The sequence below is a fragment of the Schistocerca americana genome, chromosome 2, assembly GCF_021461395.2.
Source record: "Schistocerca americana isolate TAMUIC-IGC-003095 chromosome 2, iqSchAmer2.1, whole genome shotgun sequence".
In the NCBI taxonomy this organism is placed as follows: domain Eukaryota; kingdom Metazoa; phylum Arthropoda; class Insecta; order Orthoptera; family Acrididae; genus Schistocerca; species Schistocerca americana.
Genome location: NC_060120.1, coordinates 1,017,554,856 through 1,017,571,904, shown reverse-complemented (window position 1 = coordinate 1,017,571,904; position 17,049 = coordinate 1,017,554,856). Strand labels below are relative to the sequence as shown.

At 40.9% G+C, this 17,049-nt stretch overlaps 1 protein-coding gene across 1 annotated transcript in view; it reads left to right on the top strand.

Annotated features, from left to right (window-relative positions):
• Positions 1–938: 938 nt before the first annotated feature.
• LOC124594632 (ankyrin-1-like) overlaps positions 939–17,049 on the top strand; it is a 29,505-nt gene continuing 13,394 nt past the window's right edge. The window contains exons 1-5 of the mRNA XM_047133001.1: positions 939–1,139; positions 1,276–1,407; positions 1,548–1,742; positions 1,842–2,066; positions 9,054–9,497. Coding sequence (XP_046988957.1) covers positions 939–1,139; positions 1,276–1,407; positions 1,548–1,742; positions 1,842–2,066; positions 9,054–9,497 — 1,197 coding nt within the window. The remainder of the gene's footprint in view (positions 1,140–1,275; positions 1,408–1,547; positions 1,743–1,841; positions 2,067–9,053; positions 9,498–17,049) is intronic.

Genomic DNA, 17,049 nt, shown 5'->3' with positions numbered 1-17,049 from the left:
ACCAACTGAGCTACCCAAGCATGACTCATGCCCCGTCCTCACAGTTTTACTACTGCCAGTACCTTGTCTCCTATCTTCCAAACTTTACAGAAGCTCTCCTGTGAACCAGAAGAACTAGCACTCCTGAAAGAAAGGATATTGCAGAGACATGGCTTAGCCACAGCCTGAGGGATGTTTCCAGAATGAGATTTTCACTCTGCAGTGGCGTGTGCACTGATATGAAACTTCCTGGAAGATTAAAACTGTGTTCGAGTCTCAGTCCGGCACACAGTTTTAATCTGCCAGGAAGTTTCTCTCCTCTTGTTGGAAAATTCTTGGTAAGTCCCCCACAGTACACATGTTCAGCAGACGACAGTGCCACAGCTGTGACACACATTATTATGTGACACTGGCATCTGTTATCTTACTGGCATGCTTGCTTGTGTGAACGAATGTGTGTGTGTTTCCTTTTCTGAAGAAAGCTTTGGCAGAAAGCTAAATGTGTAGCAGTCTTTCCATTGTGCCTGTCTGCAACTCAAAGTGTCATCTTCAAAGTGAATAGTAATCCATACTTTTCCTTATACTATACCATTACAGATAGGGTAATTATTGATTTCCAGTGAGCTAATGGATCTGTAATTGGTTTTGTGCACTTTTTTTAAAGATTTTCTCACTGAAAATCACCTCCCTAAGTGGTACATGTGATGCCTGTCTGAATGTGTGTGATGTAATTGTATTTGGTATTCATCTTTAATTAAATGACCTTGCTGCTTGAGATGCTTTTGAGTTCACAGTTTGATTGTCCTTCATATCACTTTAAATAAATTCTAAGAATGAAAATATTTGGATGTATATGCAATTTTTGAAGAAGATAAGTACTAATTTTAATATCTATTAACACAGTGAAAGATCCCATAGACGAAAACCTTCTCGAAGCTTCAATAAATGCAAATACTAAAATGGTGAAATGGTGCTTGAAACGAGGTGCAAACATTGACTGTCATTATGAAGATATGCTGACACCACTGCATATAGCTGCAGAGAAAGGTCATGAAGAAATGCTTGATATTCTTCTCAAACACAGCAACAAGTGTATTGACGCAAAAACATTGTTTGGAGACACAGCACTTCTGATTGCCACACAAAATGAACATAAATTGGTAACTATATGGACTGTTACTATTAAACAAGGTGTTTACTAATTTTAAGTCATTGATGAAAAGCTCACACTCTGCCATACTATGCTGATATTCATGAGACATGCAACACACCTTTTTCTGGATTATTTGGTTCTAGATTATGAAAAAACTATTAGACAAAGGAGCAAATGTGAGCTGTACGGACATTTTTGGCAGGACGCCTTTACATGTGGCTGTTTTTAAAAAGAAATCTGGCATTGTAAAAATATTGATATCTTATGGTGCAAGAGTAAGTAACCTCATTTCAGTATGTAAATTCAAGATGGTTATAAAGAGACAATAAACTTTTAGTAAAATTATTGATAAATTTAAGCAGAAAATCTACTCAAATTTTGATAGTGGTACTATCAAATGCTTTCTTTTTTTAAGGTCAACACTATGGATACGTTTGGGGAACATGTACTATGTACAGCAGTCATTACGTCCCCAAATCCACCTGTCACATATGCTCTTCTGAAGAATGAGGCAAATATCAACTGCATTAACAGTCAAGGAATGAGTCTGCTTTCTGAAGCTATTCTATCAGCAAACACAAAATCAAGTATTGATGCAATAAAAATGCTGGTAGTCATGGTGTTACTTTCAAAGCTACATGTATAATCAACTAAAAAATTGAGTAGTTTTGTGAAGCTTGTCACTTTAGAGACGAATATTGTTTTCCAGTTGCGTCGTGGGGCAAGTGTAAACATGCGCAACACTATCAATGGGCAGACACCTCTACATGTTGCTGCGCAGACTGGCAATCAGTCCATTGTTGAGCTCCTGGTAGCATCAGGAGCTGATACAAAAGTAAAAGACCACCATGGCCGTACACCTCGAGATACAGCTAAACAGTATGGTCATCATGAACTTGTTGAGAAGATGAGAGCTGTGCGTTTCATAAATCCTGTGAGGCTGTCTTCAACCCACAGTCACAAAGAAAGAAATAATTAACATTTATCGTTGTTGCATGTTTCATTTAATTTAAAAATATTTTAATCAATAAATGTAATAAGAGTAATTGTGCTATGTCTGTTTGTGCTGCCAAAACTTCACAAGCAAATTTTGCAGCCCAATGGGGTTATGTAGTGTAGTAGCCCTCCATCTCCCATCCTTGAAGAAGATTTTGTTTTGGATCTGCAGGGGCTAGTTATGAAGATATGGTTTTCTAAAGAGGGCATTTGTTGTGACAACAATGTAATCATGGCTTGTCCCTACTCGTGAAGAACTTTTGGTTTGGAATTGCATGGGTTGTGTTTTAAAATATGGGTGTCAAAAGAGGACATCACACCAATGGACTTCTTATGGAAAAATGGCGAAGCAGCTTGGAATGTTAGAGAATATTGTAGAACATTCTAAAAGTTATAGAATCTTGAATTAGACTCTAGAATATTCTAGACCTTAAAGGTAATCTGTAATTACTTGCACATCTGTAAATTCGGGGCAAATGTTCCAGTTATTCCAAAAATCAGCTTCAGCATGAAATCAATGCATGTCTGAAGAAATCATTTCTTTGGTCTCAATTGAAGAAAGTGCAGTTATGAACAAATATGTGAGCTGAACTTTCCAATGATGAGGAAACAAAACATTCTGTCAAGAAGAATTACAATTTAGTGAATACACTCACACAACTGTAATATTGTCAATAGACCAAATAAATTAACAGAAAAAGTTTCTCTTTTCTTTCCTCTCTCTCTCTCTCTCTCTCTCTCTTTCTGTCTCTCTCTCTCTCTCTCTCTTCCCCCCCCCCCCCCAAGTACTCGCCAAAATGCTTGAAGCTGGTTATTAGAAAGAGCCATTTCAGCTGTAAGAAATGAAGCAGTTGCTGATAGTAATTCAAAAATCGAGAGCAAGGAATGGTTCTGAACAGTTATCAAGCAATATAACTACAGCAAAAATAGAATCGGAAAAAAATAAAGGAAGAACAGCATTTATTCCGAGAATTCTACTTGTACGTTCCAAACTGCTTTTGTGATAGAATAAGTTAATTAAATATGAAATATAGTGAAAGCAATTTCTGGAGACATGAGTATTTGAAGTGGTAGCTATCACCTGTGATGGCTACCAGGACACCCCACATCTCTTTCACATCGATGTATATTTTAAGAGCAAAAGTTCGAGATTTATCCACATTGTTGAGCTTTTATGAATATTTTTTAATCTTTAAGAATACTTTTGAACATTTTAAAATATTCTCAAATGTCATAGATTTTAGAATGTTCTAGAGAGTTTCTGAATATTTTGTATCACTATCGAATGTTTTGGAATGTTCTCAGTGCTCTGTAAAGAAGTGATTGGCAGAGTACTTTATTTCATACTTGTGTATTGTTGAATACCCCGGTGGATTTAAGAGTACTGGAGAGTATTTTTGAGCATTTGAGAGTACTTTTTAGTGTGACCTATTAACATTTTTATGATTTTGTGAGTGTTCATTTTTGCTATGTTCTCAAATGATCTGGAATGTTCAGTGCTGCAAAAGCATGACTGACATCTCAGATGGCTGTCGAGTGTAGGTGAAAAAAGAGCAAAAGATATGTGAACATTTATTTCCAATCTTTGAACACTAGTTTTGATTCAAGATTTTAACCCTAGGACGCCTAAGGAGGGGGCGGGTGGTTCGTTGAACCCACAATTTTTTTATGTCCCCTACTTTTGCCCAAGTAACTTTCATACTGCATATTCCCTTTGAGTTATTGTTTGTTGGCTATTTTATGAAACGTTAGTGTCAATATATTTTATAGAAAATCCCTGCTTTGAAAGAAAAAAATAAATAAACTTATTATGGGTCCAACACCCCCCCCCCCCCCCACCCCCACCCTTAGGCTTCCATGCTATAGAAAATTTCCCTTAGTAGGATTTCGTATTGCTCATCTCTACAACAATGCAAGTTAGTTTCTTGTTGGTTGGTATTCTTGATATTCACAACAATGAGTTTACTTTCAGAGGAAGTGATTGTTGATGTCAGTCAGCTGTTATTTATCTTGTAAACTTGCAGTGAGTTAGTGCAGTTCCCTACTATTCACACCCAGACTTAGAAATCACTAAAAGAATACGTGACTCGTCTTTATAAAGAGTTCTGAATGAAATTCTAGATGAAGATTCTGACTCGGGGACTGAAAGTGAATATGAGGATGGTGTTATGGAGTATGATTCAGATCAGGAAAGTGATTTGGATTTTAGAGAAGATGAAGATAGCGCAGCTGCAGGCAGTGATCATGAGGATGTTATTGTGGCTATGTCTGCAAGAAGGTACGTAACCGCACAGTCTAGAATTCCTCAGAGGTCTGTTGCTAATATGGTAAGAGAGCAGGCAGGAGTAACTCCAGCTGGTGTTTGCCATTCCCCTGGGGAAGCCTTGAAGTTACTTCTTATGCCTGACATCATGGATGTTATAGTAAAACATTCAAATGAAGAAGCAGTTAGGCAAAATGTTACTTTGACTTATAAGAAAGAATTGTATGGCTTTGTAGGTATCCTGATACTTATGGGGGCAAATAAGGATGATTTTGTCGGTGTACACGATCTTTGGTCAAACCTAATGGCCAGTTTACAAGGGTATTATGGCAAGAGAACGTTTAAAGGAACTTATTGCAATCATAAGGTTTGATGACAAAAGTACCCACCAGCTAAGAAGGGAAGCAGACAAGTTCACAGCAATCTGTGATGTTTTCAACAAAGTGAATGATAGGTTTCCACTACTGTACAGACCAGGGGTCCACATCACCATTGATGGACGCTCAGCTTGTTTAGATGGCGCTGCCCCTTCAAAGTATTTATGAAGGATAAACTGGGCAAGTATGGCACCCTTGTACGCATGATGTCCGATGCAGTTGACAGATATGTCTTGAATATGGAACCCTATGCAGGTAATGTTCAGAATTTGTCGAAAGAAGAACGGGGTTCAGCAGCTGTTGTCAAACGTCTGGTAGCACCTGTGAAAAATACTGGCTGAAATATTACTACAGACAGATACTACACATCGGTGGATTTGGTGGAAGAGTTATACCAAGACTACAAAGTTACTACAGTAGGACCTCTCCAGTCAAACAGGAAGCATATTCCAGACATAATGAAGAACATGTCAAATCGAGAGCTACATTCATCAATGTTCTTGTTCACAGACCCATCAACAGGTAGGCCTCCAGTAACTTTGGTGTCCTACATAGCAAAAACGAAACCAAGTAAAAACTTACTGATGTTGTCAACAATGCACCAAGATAAAGGCACTGTTGGAGGAGAGAAGAATAAAACCGAGATTAATGCATATTATAATTCCACTAAAGGTGGAATTGATACCATTGATCAATTGGCGCGTATGTGCACCTGCAGGAGGGGAACAAAGAGATGGCCTCTATCTATATTTTACTCTCTCATCAACATTTGTGCTATCAATGCAACCACCATATTCATCCAGCAACATCCACGATGGAATGAAAAGAAACACAACAAATGGAAACTTTATCTTCTGCATGCTGGGATGCAACTAGTGAAATTGAAGGTAGAAGAAAGAAGTGCCAATGCAAGAGCGTTATCTAACCAAACTGTTCAATCAGAGGAGACTATTCTACAAAAGAAAATCAAAGAAGTGACAACAGAAGCATGTCAGCCTCCGGCAGGGAAAGGTCAGTGCCATATTTGTGTAAGAGAAGCTAAAACAAAGAGGCAGAAGTACAACAATTTAAGTGAACCAAAACAGTATTGTGGACAGTGTCATAAACATGTGAGTAACACACATTCAGAAAAAATTGTGAAGTGTGTCCCTTGCCTTGAAGTTGAGGACTCAGAGAAGTCTATTGTATATGAACGCATCTGTATTTTGTATTGTAATATGTCAATTTTTTATTCACTCAATCCAATATTTATAACAATTAACAACATTTATAAACCGATGCCTTAGTTAAAATACATAAACCATTTTGAAAGTTGTAATTTTTCATCAGTAAACTTATTTAATGCCTGTGGGTTCGCTGAACCCCCCCCCCCCCCCTCCCCCATTAGGCATCCAAGTTAGAAAAAAAGGCTTGGGCGTCCTAGGGTTAAGATCCCTTTGTGTGATACTCATTTCAGATAGTCCAGCAGCTTGGTTCTACTTCTACTAGACCAGTACCTAATTTCCCTTATTCATGCTTTTCTTTTTCACAATTCTCTTTTCCATACACGCACTACAGTGTCCTCATAGTTATTTATAATTTTAGACCACAAGTGTGACTTTTCAAGGCTTTCTGAGTGACTTAATTGCCTGGTGAGATCCTTACACCCTGATTCCACTTTGCTAACTACATGTCAGGAGTGTAACTGTATATCGTTGTAATGAGACTTCCCTAAACTGAATGTTTTTGCCGTATCCTGGTGGAAAGTTCATGGGTCTTTCTTTTTCAGTGAACAAATTGTAGCTGGAGGTTGTATCTTGATGCGCTAGAACTATGGCTCTTTGCGCAATGTTTACCTGAAACTATTCATACTCCTTTTCATTTTGTTGAAGGCAAATCAGGATTAGTTTCAGGACTTGATATTGAATCTGGTGCAGGTGGTTTTACTTTAAATTTTTTTGGCAGAGTGTACTCACATTGTTTTTGTAAGTATAATTTAAGTTTTAATATTTTTAAGAAGTGATTTTTATTCTTTTATATTTTTATTAAACTTCAGATTATATTTTTTGGTTTTGTTTTAGTTCAAGGAACTTTACTTTGATTCCAATATAACAGGCAAATGTATTTTGCTTGAAAGTTTTCTACTTTTGTGCTTAAATTTTTTAACATCTTCATTGCTGCCTTTATGAGACATAAGTGTTTTGATTACAGAAACAGATAGTGTAAGTGATGATTTGAAAATGTGTGATATTCTCTATAATGAAGAAGGTACAATACATCATAACCTCAAAAAGACAATAACTGCACTAACATGCAAACATCACAAAAATATTTATGTATACAAATGCACTTGAAAATGAGAATAAATTGTCAAAATGTGTTGTACTAAGCAAGAGAAAATTAGCAACGGGTGCAGTTATTCATTATTTAAATCATGAATGACACAGTTGCAGAGTTTCCAAAAATTAAGAAAGTCTGGATGTAGCCTTGCAGGCAGCCGACTGAAGGGATGTATATAATATGACAGATGTCAATTCCAAATTTAATGTATTGATACATGGATTTCTCTCAGTTTTTTACAGAAGCTTTTCCAAAAAACCAATATGGCAAGATACCATAAAGTGGGGCTACATTGCTCTGAGGGGTAACTGCTCCAACTCTGAAAAAAGATTCAGTCCTGCCTCGTACCTATTTCAGTAAACTTCTCAGAACAGTTTTTATTCTGACAAACAGGTGATACTTTGTACTAGCTCATACATTTGAGTTATTCTGCCATTCACTATGCTGGATATTTTCTGCTAACCAAATCTGTACTCTGTATTTTTGAGGTAATTTTTGTCAAGAAAAAGTGGTATTTTACAACCAGAAAACTATTTACACAGAAGGCAGATGACATTCACTGAAGTGTAGAATTTAGTTCTTGTATAACTCATACTCAAAAAACTGTAACCAATACATTATTTATGATTGTATGATTGAAAGCAGCAGTGAAGGTTATTTTCTGGGAAAATTAGGGCAACTTCATGCCACTGACAGTGTGGATGAAAGTAGCATTTTCATTTCTTTGTTTCAGGTCTGATTCACCTTGGGATGAAAGTGAGTACTTCTAACAGATTAATGTTGCTATAGTATGGTGAATGTGTAAACAGGAGCTAGGACCTCACCAGTGTGCAGTTTACAGTACTGAAACTCTGAAAGAATGCCTACAATCCATAATAAATAGAATACTTGCTTGAACTGTCACAAAATGCTTTTGAATCAGTGCCAAGTACTAGCAACGAACTTAATAAGAGGAAAATCCAGATAAAGTTTGATTATTCTAATGATGAAGGCATATTAGAAGGACAAATTCGTAATGAAAGTTCAGACGAAGAATAAACAAGAGAAGAATCAAGCCTGCAGGTGTAATTTTTGCTGTTACAAGAGAGTTTGTTAGAATATCAAGATAGTGAAATTTATATAAAGTGTAGATGCAGTGTAAATATAAATCAGTAAATGTACTAGTCAAAATCTTTCTGATAAGTGTGTAGTGCAATTCTGAACTATATGTTTAAAGTGCACAAACGAGATGGAAATGAAGACACAATGGTACCAGTATTCCAGGTGTGCTTACTCTAATAAAAATTTTTTTTGGAAAGCATGGTGCAGAAAAGTAAACAACTATCGTCATGATGCACAGTACATAAATTGGTCAGTGCAAGGCCCAGAACAAAATCAACACCTCAAAATTAAACTAATAGACAATAAAATGGTACAAGGAAATACTCAGGATGAAATTTCCTCAGAACGAATGAAAGATGAAATTTTGTGAGTGGATGCTCTAATTGCAAATCTTACTGATAGTTTGAAGGCTCTAAAAGAACAATTAAACTGTATGAGTGTGACATACAGTGCGTCAATTCATTCAGATGACCAAAAATGTAGACCAAATTTAGAGAAGGAAAAACAAAACACTGACACTGCTGAATGTTCCAATAATTGTGTTACATCACATGTCCCAGTAAAAGTAAATATTGCACAAACAGAAATGGAATTAGCAGCAAAAAGAACCAGGAATCAATGTAATACATCTATGCCAGAAACTAAAGTTCTTACGTTGACCGACAAATATGGCAGAAACTGTCCAAGCCTATTAAATGAATTATCACAAGAAATGCTCTTTGTAACATCCTTTGTTAAACCAGGTGTGTTATTTAATGAAGTTACTAGAGACATCCATACCAAAATCAAACACATAGGGAAAGAAGACACTCGATGTAAAATCACATGGACAATACAATCATTTCACAGTACTTGATGTAAACAGATTTCTAAGAAGACAAGATTTCACATGGCAGTGATTACATATAAACAAAAGAGGAAGAAAGAAACTATGCAGAGAATCACAACCAAAAATCAGGCCATAATCATGGGAAACAACATAGCAATAACCATAATGCCAGAAGTAGAAAAATCTTCTATAGAATCAAAAACCAGGAAGATAGAAAAACTGGACCATCATATTCCAACAATGAGGTTGACCCCACTGAATCAACAATTAACATCAATAACAGAAAATGCACCATCAACACTGGCAGAAGTAATAGGAGTCACTCATCCCCTTAACAAGACAATAACTTCACCACCATGCCATCTGAAGAAGCAGTCAACATTAGAAAACTCATCAAATGGTCATATACTGAGGAAAAGGAAATCAGCAGTTTCATCCCATCTGAATGATTTTCTGCTGAAGGGCTACAGGAAAACCACGGTAAGATAAGTATAAGTGTAATTTTCTTACATATTAATGTGCGGTTTCTTAAGGACTATCTTAATGAACTTCAGTATTGGCTGGAAAACTTAATCTGCACTGTTATTTCAATAAATGAATACTGGTTTAGCAATGAGGAACTAATATTAAGTGTACCATTTAGATATGAATTGACAACCAGCTACTGTAGAACAAGTGTTAAACATAGTGGTGTATCTGTATATGTTAAAAATAGTGTGAACCTAATCTATGTAGTTATAGATTTTGGTGGTTTGTGCATAGAGGCAAAATTCGAAGCTGCAGCCATAATGTTTCCAAAACAGGTAATCATAATAGCTTCAGTATACTGCACCCCAAAACACAATGAAGAGCTGCTTGTGGATCTTCTGAAGAAACTGATACTCCTGCTACTCAAATACAAAAATTACAGAATACTAATATTTGGTGATATCAATATAGACATTAGGTTTAAGAATAGAAAGTTTGATCACTTGCTAAATACGTTAAGATCGCTTAACTTCAGTTGTGTAAATGACAGGAAGCATGTCTAGATAACAAATTTGTAATTTTCAGCTAAACAAAACAGAATTCAACACAATCAAGCTAGGCATTTCAGATCATGAGGGACTATGGCTCAGACAAACTCTTAACAGTAAAGCAACTGAAACTTCCACAGACTGTAGAAAAATTATAAGACCAATTAACAAATCAAAGCTAAACAAGTTGATAAGTAAATTGGATTTAATAAAATGAGATAAAATAATAACCACTTGAGGTGCTGTTGTGACTCGCCAATTATTCAAAGTGCCGCCGCGCAATTACGCACGTCCTCTACGTGTGGCGCTGTCTGCCAGCCATGCAGCAGCTGCGCCACCTAAGCGGCCAGCCGAGCAGCGGCCGCTAGACTGAGACTCAGTGTTTAATCAAATGCCGACTTGTTCACAGGTCAACTTACTCAGTGACTTATATGTGTTGTTGTGTTGTCCGAAAAATGTGTTAAATTTGAAGATATAACAATTGGCGATGAGGTAGTGGATTTTTCCTTTTCACCGTTGACTCACAGGGTTCCATGGCTACTGTCAAGCAGCTCTGGCAAAATCTCCTTGAACAGCAAATGCTTCTAACAGCGGCGATTCGCGATTTCGTCGCGGCGACAATTGCGGGGCGTTTCTCGTCGTTGCCTGTACCTCCTTTTCCACCTTACGACGAGACGGCGGAAGACTGGTCTGATTATGAAAAACGTCTTCGACAGCACTTCTTGGCATTTCATGTCACGGACGAACAACCATGTAAGTCTCTGTTCCTTTCCTGGATTTCACCTCAAATGTATTGGTTGTTGTCGCAATTGGCTCCTTTGAAGGATCCTGCGCCTTTGTCCTTTGCTGAAATGTGCTCCCTTCTGTCTGTCTATTCCCAAAAGCAAACGCATATGGTAGCCTCTTGTGTTGCCTTTTATCATCGTCAAAAACAACCAAATCAGTCCTATCGCGCTTGGGCTGCTGAACTTCATGGCCTCAGTCGAAAGTGTCAATTTGTTACTGACGTTCACAAAGAATCCTATGCTGATTTCATGGTATGGGATGCTATTATCCGGTCGGCGCCCGACAAGGAATTTCGGCAACGTGCCCTTCAGTTGGCGAATCCGACTCTAGATGAAGTTCTCTCCATTGCGCAGTCTTTTGAAATTTCTCGCGCCGCTGGGGCACAAATAGAAGCGTGGGGTGACGTCGGGGAAATACAACGTCTGTGCACTGTTGACGACGCGTGCGGCGCGTCCCCGCCGGCCGACGTGGCCGCAGTGCGTTCCCACGCGCAGCCTCGGCCTAGCTGTAAACAACCCACTAAGAAACTGCAGCAAAATCCCCGGCAACTTCCTTCATGTCCGCGGTGTTTTACGAAACATTCACGCGAGGATTGTCCCCAACGTTGGGCTGTGTGTCACAATTGCAAAAAGAAAGGTCATGCGTCTTCCATTTGTAAATCCGACCGCATACATGATGTTCATGAACATGACGCTGATTCTGATTCTGTGTTGTCTGTCAATTGCACTTCTTCCCTTTCAGGGAAGTTATTCCTCACTGTCCAAATCCTTGGTCGAGATGTTCGCATGCAAGTGGATACCGGTTCTGCTGCCACTATAATTAATTCTCAGACGTATCTTCAGCTGGGTTCTCCACTCCTGTCCCCTGTCACTCGGCAATTACGGACGTACAATTAAAAGAAGATTTCTCTCTTGGGACAGTTTAATGCTGAGGTATCTTACAAATCCATCGTTCGCACTGTTACCATATTTGTGGTCGACCAGAGCAACGCAGAAAATGTTGTGTCTAGACAAGACAGCCTAGACACAATGAGAGGAAGCCGAAAGGCACGCGCTAAGCTAAAGCAGGATGGCGTGAGGTCTGAAACAGGATATGTAATGAATGCTATAAAGAAAAGTACATAGCTTCTGGAATACTTAACTTTAATCCATCCTTTTGGTACATCTGGAGATTGTGGCAATACAAGTGAGACTCTTTAGATACATGCAATGTTACTAATGGCGCCTTGCTAGGTCGTAGCCATTGACTTAGCTGAAGGCTATTCTAACTATTGGTTCGGCTAATGAGCAATGCTTCGTCCATGTAGTCGCTAGCAAAGTCGTCCGTACAACTGGGGTGAGTGCTATTCCATATCTTGAGACCTGCCTTGTGGTGGCGCTCGGTCTGCGATCACACAGTGGCGACACGCGGGTCCGACATGTACTAAGGGACCGCGGCCGATTTAAAGCTACCACCTAGCAAGTGTGGTGTCTGGCGGTGACACCACAGAAAACTTTTTGGTTTCGATGCCTTTCGCGTTTTTGGGTTCTCCATAGATGACTCTGTCAATATTGTCTCTGACGCTATTCCTTATGCTCAACTGGATTCCTTGTCGACGACATTTTCGTCCCTTTTTTCTCCTGGGTTTGGCCGTGCAAACGACTTTGAAGCTCATATCATGCTCAAACCCACTGCTTTGCCTAAGTTTTTTCGGGCTCGGCCCATTCCTGTGGCCCTTCGTGATCGGGTAAAACGGGAGTTGGATCGTCTCACTGCTTCAGGGGTCTTGCTTCCTGTCACTTCCAGTGAGTGATCCTCTCCTGTCGTTGTAGTTGCTAAGCCCAATGGTGATATTCGTCTCTGTGGCGATTTCAAAGCCACTGTAAATGCTCCTTGCCTCATCGACACTTACCCTATGCCCCGTCCTGAAGAACTGTTCACTAAACTCGCTGGAGGACAGTATTTTTCAAAAATTGACCTGTTAGAAGCTTATCATCAACTTCCTCTCGACGCTGCTTCCCAGCAGTTTCTGGTCCTTAACACGACTTTCGGCCTCTATCAATACCAACACTTGCCATTCGGGGTTGCTAGCGCCCCTGCTCTCTTTCAGCGATTCTTGGAACAATTATTGCTCCCTGTCCCTGGGTGTATCAATTACATGGACGACATTGTTGTCACTGGCTCCACCACTGAAGAACATCTTCAAAATCTCCGCACACTTTTTAATGTCTCACAGACTGCCGGTCTTAAGTGTAATCTTCAGAAATCACAATTTTTTCAGGCATCTATCACGTACTTGGGGTTTCAACTCTCTCGGGATGGTATTCGTCCGCTTCAACACACTGTCGCTGCAATCGATGCCCTTCCTCGCCCTACATCTGTTAAGGAACTGCAGGCCTTCTTGGGGAAAATAGCATACTATCACAAGTTTTTACCGTCTGCGGCGTCGGTGGCTCAGCCGTTGCATCACCTGTTGCATAAAAACGTGCCTTTTCACTGGTCCGCGTCATGTGACGCGGCTTTCCGGAAATTAAAGACTATGCTGAAACAGGCCCCGTGCCTGGCTACTTATTGACCTGGCCAACATCTTGTTCTTGCCACAGACGCCTCTCAATACGGGGTCGGTGCAGTCCTTGCGCACCGTTTTTCTGACGGTTCGGAACAACCCATTGCTTATGCCTCCAAAACTTTCACGGATGCCCAACAAAAGTATTCTCAAATTGAGAAAGAAGCTTTGGCCATCATTTATGCTCTTCATAAGTTTGGTGTTTTTCTCTATGGCTCAAAATTTCATCTTGTTACGGATCACAAACCACTTGTTTCCTTGTTTCATCCATCAACGTCACTTCCCGACAAGGCTGCACACCGCCTCCAGCATTGGGCTCTTTACTTGTCCCGTTTCAATTCTGAGATTCATTTCTGGCCAACGGCTCAACATGCAAATGCTGATGCTTTGTCTCGCCTTCCCATGGGTCCTGATCAGGCATTTGATAGGGACGAACTTCTATGTTTCCACCTGGATGTTGCCAAGCAGAGGGTTGTGGGCGGGTTCCCCATCACTGGGGACAGGCTGGCGGCTGCTACGGGTTCTGACCCTACCCTCTCCCGGGTTTTACGCTGTATTCAGAAGGGTTGGCCAGATCGCCCGTCCGCTAAGACTTCTGATCCGTTGCGGAACTACTACACTTTGCGCTACCGCCTCATGGCTAGGGATGGTGTTATCCTCCTCTCCACTAACAATGCTTCGCCGCGTGTTGTGGTACCTGCGTCTTTGCGTGCTTTGGTCTTGTGCCTCCTTCACCAGGGGCACTGGGGTGTGTCTCACACAAAATCTCTGGAGCGCCGTCATGTGTACTGGCCTGGCATCGACTCTGAAATCGCACACATGGTCGCTGCCTGCGGCCCTTGTGCGTCACAGGCCGCTGCCCCGAAGTCATCTTTGTCACCGTGGCTTTCGCCTGAGAAGCCCTGGGAGCACATTCGTGCTGACTTTGCGGGACCCTTTTTAGGTACTTATTGGCTCCTCGTAATTGACGCCTACTCTAACTTTCCTTTCATTGTCCGTTGCACGTCACCTACCACCGTGGCAACCGCCAGTGCTCTCGCCCGCATTTTTTCTTTGGAAGGCCTCCCCTCTACTCTTGTTACTGATAATGGTCCGCAATTTGCCTCTTCCAACTTTGGTGATTTTTGTGCTCGTCACGGCATTACGCATGTCACGGCCCCGCCGTTCCATCCACAATCCAACGGTGAGGCTGAATGACTGGTCCACACATTTAAGGCTCAGATGAGGAAACTTCTGACTTCTTCTGCTGCTGATGATGCGCTTCTCCAGTTCCTGGCGTCTTACTGTTTCACCCCCATGGGCGATCACAGCCCGGCTGAGTTCTTACATGGCTGACAGTCCCGCACGCTACTTCATCTTCTGCGGCCTCCCACCTCACGGCCGCGGGTGCCTTCACTGGGCCGGTTCACCGCCAACGACCTCGTCTGGGTACGGGGATATGGCAGGCGGCCAAAATGGAGCCCGGGCCGCATCTTAAGACACCGTGGCAGACGCCTGTATGGAATCCAGACGGACACGGGTGTTGCAGTGCGTCATTCGGACCAGATTCGGCCTCGGGTGCCAGCAATGCCTGTTCCGAATGCCGCCACACCACCTTTGGCTCTACCTGATGCTCGGGATCTTGGCATCTCTCAATACTCACAACGCAGCCCTCTCACCGTCATCGTGATGCCAGCACCAGAACGGACACCACCAGGAGACATGCCCATGCAGGAACCGGAGGACCATCTTCTGTCAGAGCACATCTACTCGCCTCCTCCTCCAACGGACGCCGACACATGTCTCCTGTCATATCAACTGGACTTGCCGCAACGGGCAGATTGGCGCATGGGGCCCCAGCAGATTCGACCCCTACGTCTCCTGTCATCTCGACCCGTACGGGAAGCCTCCTCCTCGAGACTTTACGGCGAGTCAAACAACGCCTATGGACGTTAGCCATCTCCAGGACACCTCCATCAAGACCAGTGCAACAATTTCAAAGGGGGGAAAAGTGTTGTGACTCACCGATTATTCAAAGTGCCGCCGCGCAATTACGCACGTCCTCTACGTGTGGCGCTGTCTGCCAGCCATGCAGCAGCTGCGCCACCTAAGTGGCCAGCCGAGCAGCGGCCGCTAGACTGAGACTCAGTGTTTAATCGAATGCCGACTTGTACACAGGTCAACTTACTCAGTGACTTATATGTTTTGTTGTGTTGGCCGAAAAATGTGTTAAATTTGAAGATATAACAGGTGCAAATGAATCTACCAACAAATTTCTAGAACTGTTAACTTAAAATTTTGAAGCATGTTGTCCTAAATGCTGCAAGAAAATATCAAAGAAAAATCGTTACACCAAACCACAAAATCTAAAAAGGTGGTACACCACACATCTAAGTAGAATAAGAATCATAATGCTACTCAATGATGATATTACCTTTGTTACCAATTCTGTCATTCACCATCCACAGCTGGACAGACAGTGTCAAGATACAGCATTATCAAAATACATGAATACAGCTCTACTATGATAGTAATTTAATACTGCAAGACATATTTATGTTATAAATTAGATTACAATAATATCACAACAATGAAATAGATACAAGTATATAATGAAATTAAATATAATGGTTGCTGTTGGAGTCATGGAACAGAGCTGCAGCTCAAGTAAACTCTATGCTATTACTAGAGAAGAATTCTTCAGTACTGTATAAGGGTTGCTCTTTTAGCTTACACAAAACAGTAGTTTTAATCTGCTCCCATGGTAAAGACTGAATGTCATCAGGTAGAGCATTAAACAATTTTAGGACCACCATTGGGGAGCTGTTTTGTGTCTTAGCTAATCAACACCTCGGCATGTCGATACTGTCTTTGTCGTGAGTGCTGTATTTGTGAACTTCATTTCTCTTTCTGTATATATCATGGTTTCTCTTTATATGCAAGAGGCAGTTCAATACATACTGGCTGTAAACAGTTAGAACTCCTAACCTGGTGAAAATTGGTTTACAGTGGTTTGTTTTTTTGCTTGAAGTAATGATCCTAATTGCTTTCTTTTGCAGTAAAAGCAAATTCTTGCAACCTGCAGAATGGCCCCAAAACAACAGCCCATAACTGATGTGGCTGTGGAACATTGCGTGGTACACAGTTAGCAGGTACTGTTCTGGTACTTTACTTTTCAGTTTCCTCAAGAGGTACAGGACCCATGAAAGTTTGGAACATACATGTTTGGTGTGCTGTTGCCAGGTTAATTTGGTATCAATGAGAAAACCCAGAAGTTTAACATCTGCTGTGTTACCCAGTGCTCCAGTATTGCTGAGGCTGCATATCATCCTCTGAGTTTTTTGTTCATTAATTTTCATTTTGTTCATGATAAACCAGGCCTTAACTTCATTGAACAAGATTTCTACTTGTTGGACTGCCTGTACAACTTTCTCTCCTTTTGAGAACAAGGTTGTATCATACGCAAACTGCAAGGTGTGCCCATTGGAGCCCATGTCATTTATGAAGATAAGGAACAGCAGGGGCCCTATTACCGATCCCTGTGGCACACCATGCTGTAGTTTCTTCTCACCTGATTCAGCTCCTTGCACGGAGACAATCTGTCATCTGTTTCTCAGGTAGGATTCAAGAATTTGCACGACATATCCCCTATACCATATGTTTTTAGCTTTCTGAGCAGGACCTTATGTAGGATGCAGTCAAATGC